The following is a 6,238-nucleotide window of genomic DNA, read 5'->3' on the forward strand; positions in this document are numbered from 1 at the left end:
CATGGTTATAATGAGATAAAAATGACAAAAAAAATGAAAAACAAAAGTAAAAGAAAAAGAAAAGGAAGAAGAAAAAGGATCGAACTTGTTTAAAGTGAATGAATATTACACATCATAATTGAATAAATAAATTAACAATTTATATCTTTATAACTTTATATTCACCGGTGAAGAAAAGACACTATAAATACTTTATGTTAATAGAGATGGTGGACAGTTTATCAAATATTCTGATTAAAAAAAAAACTTACTATTAAAAGATTTTTATGACCCATACTAATTGTTATTATGTAATTTTTAAAGGGTTAAAATTGTCAAAAATAATATGTACATGAAAACAAAGAATTTCCTTTATATATAGGTGTAGATTACATGTATTTCATTTATTGATTTTTAACCAATAATTATAATTATGTTTTATCCTCTACATTACACTCCTAATGTATCATTTGATAGTCATATATATAAAGAAGATAAAATATAAAAAAAAATTAAAAATAAAAAGGATTCACATCTTGCCAACCTTCTTTGCCTGATGAAGTAAAATAAGAATTAAAAGCAACAGGTATTAAGAATCAATCCAATAAAAGGCATTCCAACAAATGCTCCAGACAGAACCCAAGAGAATAACACTAACCCATGAAGCCACCCTGTATTATTCCCTCCTATTCCTAAATATAGACATTGCATGTAGTGACTATAGAGGCAAGACTTTTCATGAGGTACGGTTTGAAAAATTTGTTTGCCAAAGTAGTTGGTTATTTGGAAAATTAGCTGAAAAATATTAATTATTTTTTAAAAAATAAGCTATATTTTTTTTGAAGCTGAATGCATAAAAATGATCATGTATAAAAAATACATTAAAAAAATGATTTATTTTATTGTATTCAAGCAAAATTAAACATCTTAAAATCACTAATTAACAAAGTTTTAACACCAGCAAAACAAAAATGCTCTAAACAAACTCATTGGCGTGCCCCACAAAATCCGAATCTCGCATTTCTTTCTTTATCCCAAAATGGAATAAGAAAAATGCTAATACATTCTCTTCCACAATTTTAAATATTTTTAACTGAAATATTTTAAAATCATAAATTTATAACTTTACTCATCTAATAACTTCTAATAAATTTTGGTCCTATATCTAACTTTAACCCTACAACTCAGTTGTCTGCCCTCAAAAAAAGCTAGCAAAAACCTTTGAAAAGAGGAGAAAGGGCAAAACACCCTGCAGTTACATTATGTGAAACCATACATCAAGTTAAAAGAGGGACCATTATTAAATGGAATGGCCAAAACCTAGAAGGTTTAACATTCAATCAATCCCTTGTGCAACAAACTGCTCTCAGACTTAAATTATTTAATCAAGACGTATACCTACTCTAAATAAAACAACAAAGCCGCCACCACTGCCGGCAACAATACAACAATGGTTCTGAGATTGCAAAATTTGATTTGGTTCTTAAAGGAATATCATTGTCCAGTAACCTATCACACATGTTCAATTACTGGTTGGCAAATTTGATTCCCTTCTCAATGGATGATTTGAGTTCAGGCTTAAGGCTTTCAAGGCCTTGTTTCTCAAAATCTGAGAGAGGTCCCAAGCCAAGAACTTCCTCCACACCATTCTTCCCAAGCCTCACCTGCAAAACATTTCACCATTTTCTCAATAGCAGTATAAAAGCAGACCAATGTGGATCTCACTATCTCTACAATAAAGTTGGGGTCTGTTTGAATAAATTTCTCCTGAACTATTTTTGGGGAAAATGAAATAAAATAAACTTCTCAATGAAAGCTAAAACTAAATAAGATTTTAGAAAAACTAACAAGTCACTATAAATGAATTTAAGCATAAGCTAATTTTATCATAAAGAGAAACTTATTTCATTTTTTTTCTCCTAAAAGTACTTCTACAGATGTTTATCCAAACAGAACCTTAAGCGAAAACAGGCACTGCATGGAGAAAATGAGTTCGAACCTTTGGGACTGTTTGATTTGAACAAACAATTTCTGATTTCACTTTATTTTACAAAGTTGCTATTCACCTTGTTTCTTGTTTTTAAAGTTCAAACGAGAAACAGTGAAAACAACTTTTTATTATTTTCTGTTTTTCACTGATTCATATACAAACAGAACGAAAACAAAACGTTTTCTCAAATCAAACAGCCCCTAAATTACTCAGAATTAAAATTATAAATGTAAGTGTTGCAGGAAGTTCAATGACCTTGGAAGCAAAGAAGGGAAGTTCAGTGACAGTGGATTGCACGAATGAGCACTCAACAACATCTGGGACCCCATTGAGGCCCTTGAGACAAGCATCAGCAAAAAGAGCTCCAGCATAGCTACAACAAAGATAATATGTTAAGAATGAGTGATCAGATTTTGCATCCATAACTGGCAAAACTTGTCACCGACACACAATTCTTGCATTAGTATTAATTTTCATTGAGTGAACTGTGACTATCAAGATCAAACATTCATTAATCCCAGACTTACGCCATTGACAAAGTTGCCGAACCCTTTCCAGCCTTAGCTTCCACAACTTCCGTTCCACCATCTTGTGTCCTCTTTGTAAGAGCCGTAATGACATCGTCATCAAGATTGGCTTTTGGTGTGGCCTTTAAAAATGAAAAAATGTTAAAAGGATTAATATGTGCATATGAAGCAAGGCATCCATACTAGATTCCACAGAGAAAAAGGTAGTTAAAAGAGCAGGAAGGTACTTGAGAAAATAGGGGCAAAATGGTAATGCCAGCATGGCCACCAACAACAGGTACATTGACACCTGCGGAAACATAAATAAACACAACTCAAATCAAATGTTATGCACAATTAAATACAAATTGTTCTGCATATGAAGAAACGCAGAATCATTATTCAATTTCAACCCTTCCCCCACCCAAAAAACCCCTCCAACTTGATTAAAAAACACTTAGATTTATTCTCTTGAAATTAGTTGGACTTTTTCACAAAAATATGACACATAAAGCTGACACCAAACTGTCTTCCACATATGATCCATCTAAACATCACAGAATTAACAACAGTAGCAAACCAACACATTACAGTAACTGCTAGGTTTATTACACTTTACATACCAGCAACTGGAACATTGGCTTTCCCAGCATAGAAAGTTTTTGCCCTAACAACATCAAGGGTGGTAACACCAAACAATTTCTTCTCATCATATGTCCCAGCCTTCTTGAAAACTTCAGCAGCAATTGGAACAGTGGAGTTCACAGGATTGCTAATCATGTTAACAAGGGCCTGATTCCATAGATAAAAATGATCAGTATCAAATAAAAATCATGATTATAAAAGACTTCAGGCCCACCACACATAATATAGAACATGACATGCACACAATTACTCTTTTGATTTAATTCATGACATAATATAGACTTCAGGCCTATACTTCCAATGGATGGGGAAAAATCATGTCTATCATTTATCATTGCTACTGACCATTAATTCAAATTTTAAAATCAATTAAATTCCAAAAAAAATTTATTTAAAATCAACTCAATTCAAGCCAGTCTTAAAAGTGCGTTCAGAGTAACAGGCTAAAACAGATCATAATGAAATTTTCATTTCATCTAAGAGTGCCGCCAAGCCAGTATGTGTTTTTCAAAGACAAAATCAAAGCAAAACATTGACAGTGGCAACACAAGGAAACACAAGGAAACAAGCACTCACATGGGGGCAGTACTTAGAAATAGCAGTACAAAGTGTCTTGACAATTCCAGCATTGATGTTAAAAAGATCGTCTCTAGTCATTCCAGGCTTTCTGGGCACACCAGCAGGAATTATAACAACATCAGCACCCTCCAAAGCTTTTCCAAGCTCTTCTTCACCTTGGTACCCCACAACCTGCAATCCCATTAAACAAAACACAGCTCAATCAACTGCACCACAACATTAAAGGGTATGCACCTCACTACAGAAAAAAGGTACATTAACCTCCCACAGAAAAAGTTCAACAGATCGTACAATAACATCAACCTACAACAAAGATTGCATCATAACATTTATAAAAAATAAAAATAAAAATAAAAAATAAAAATAAAAACCTCACTGCGCTGTTAACATCAAACAACAGTAACTATTGCACCCTTAAAAAAACTACAAACCGGTAGATCAGTGCACCTCAAAAAATTAACTCAATTCACTGTGCTATTAACACCAAACCACAGTAAATCTTCCATTTTTGCAAAACACACCCTGGCCCCCACCAAAAAATAGTAGAATAATACACCTAACGGAAACAGATCAAACTACAATACCACAACATTAAACTATAATAAAACGTTCATATCTTTGCGAAAAACAAAAAATCCTCAAAAGGTTAAATCGTTATACCACAGAAAAGGGCAAAACATCATCAACGGTTTTCAAAACACTGTACACGATCTCACCCACAAAATGTATAATTACACAATTCAAAAATAATAAAATTAGAATGAAAACACACCAAACGACACTAAACCCAACAGAAACCCCGATCCCTCAAAAAAAAAACACCAAACAACGCTAAACCTATAGCACCCAAGCAAAATCTCAACAAGTAAAGCATATCACCGTACATCATACCACAATAAAGTTTCAATTTTGGCGATAACCCCACAAAAGGGTACACTACTCCGCCACAAAAAATAAATAAATAAGTAACCCACAACAAAGTTCGCAACTTTTCAAACACCCAGCAAAAGGGCACCTCAGAAAAACACATTTGCACAAAAAGAGAAAAGTGGGTAACGAGAGCGGATCGGGGGTACCTCAGATCTGGTGTTGATGTGGCTGACATCGGCGGCGACGCCGGGGGTTCCGGCGATATCGTAGAGGGAGAGGCTGGAAACGAGGGGGTTGAGCTTCATGAGAAGGGAGAGGGGTTGGCCGATCCCGCCGGCGGCGCCGAGAACCGCCACCTTGCGCTCCGGCACGGGCTCGGTGCCGTAGCCACGGCGGGAGAGGTGGGAGGCGCCGCGGGTGGCGGCGGAGCGGAGAGATCGGAGCATGGATGGGTTGATCATTTTTTTTTTCTCTCTCTCTTGGTTTGGTTTTGAAGATTGTGAGGAAAAAGAGGGAGAGAACAAATGGGTTGGAGTGAGGAGTGAGGAGTGACGATGGTCACAATTTATGGTGAGAGTGGCGATTTGTGAGGGAGTGAGCCAGCGCCAGCAAGTGTTTCGGGTCCACACGAAATAATATGCTTTAAAATAATTGGATACTATATTTTATTCTTATTAAAATTAAATTAAATAATGTTTAAATAATATTTTATATTAAAAATTAATATTAAAATAATATTTAACCAAGGGAAACTTATGAATAAACATTGTGGCATGTTCATGTGACAAAAAGAGTAACTAAAATGTGTATTGGGTTGGGTTGATTCTTTCATTCATTAATATATAAATTTAAGTATTATTATATTTGAAAAATTAAATTTTAAGTGCATGTTTGGATTAGATTTTTAAACGTACTCTCTTCACGTTGAATATAAATTTTATGTTAAAGTAAAAAAAATTTGCTTTAACTAAACGTAAAAATTATGATAGAATTAAAACCCAAACATTCATTAAATAAGATTGAGTTATTGGAATTAATTTTATGTTAGGTTAAATGATATATATACACTAAGGGAGTGTATTGAATTAAATTTTTTAAAAAAATTAAAAATTAAAATATATATATATATATATATAAGAAAAGTGTGAAATTAGGATTTAAAAAAAGTTATCATAAAAAAGTTTTATGATATTTAGCTAATATTTTTTTAAAATAAAAAAAAATCTTATTAAGATAATAAAAAAGATTTAAGAATGTTTGGTTAAAGAATTTAAATAAAATAATTCATTTTTAGAAAAATTTCAAATGTTTGGAGATGAAATACTTTATTTGAAGGAATAATTTACAAAGAATTTAAAATTCAAAAATTTGAAAAATTTCTTAAAATAGTAGAATTTTAAATTCTTTCAATAAAAGTAAGAACTTGAAATCTTTTTATATTTTTTCTTTCTTATTTCACCTATATATTTTTTACCTCTCCTATCTCTTAATTATTGAATATTCAAAAATAATTTTAAATTATTAAATATTATCTAATATTAATTTTTAAAACTATTAAATATTTAAACTAGTATTTATTTTTAAAATTTTGATCTTAAAATCTCAATATATATATATATATATATATGTGTGTGTGTGTGTGTGTGTGTGTGTGTGTGTATTTGAAATC

The 6,238-nt window shown here is 32.3% G+C and overlaps 1 protein-coding gene across 1 annotated transcript; it reads right to left on the reverse strand.

Annotated features, from left to right (window-relative positions):
* Positions 1 to 1,207: 1,207 nt before the first annotated feature.
* MMDH1 (Lactate/malate dehydrogenase family protein) lies at positions 1,208 to 5,120 on the reverse strand. The gene is made up of 7 exons (XM_020368058.3): positions 4,776 to 5,120; positions 3,697 to 3,870; positions 3,099 to 3,267; positions 2,724 to 2,785; positions 2,497 to 2,618; positions 2,225 to 2,342; positions 1,208 to 1,643 (listed from the first exon to the last, which is right to left on the reverse strand). Exons 1-7 carry the CDS (start codon positions 5,028 to 5,030, stop codon positions 1,506 to 1,508), a joined length of 1,038 nt encoding a protein of 345 aa, XP_020223647.1. The 5' UTR covers positions 5,031 to 5,120; the 3' UTR covers positions 1,208 to 1,505.
* Positions 5,121 to 6,238: the final 1,118 nt, after the last annotated feature.

The sequence above is a fragment of the Cajanus cajan genome, chromosome 8 (genome assembly GCF_000230855.2).
Source record: "Cajanus cajan strain Asha chromosome 8, NIPB_CcT2T_4, whole genome shotgun sequence".
In the NCBI taxonomy this organism is placed as follows: domain Eukaryota; kingdom Viridiplantae; phylum Streptophyta; class Magnoliopsida; order Fabales; family Fabaceae; genus Cajanus; species Cajanus cajan.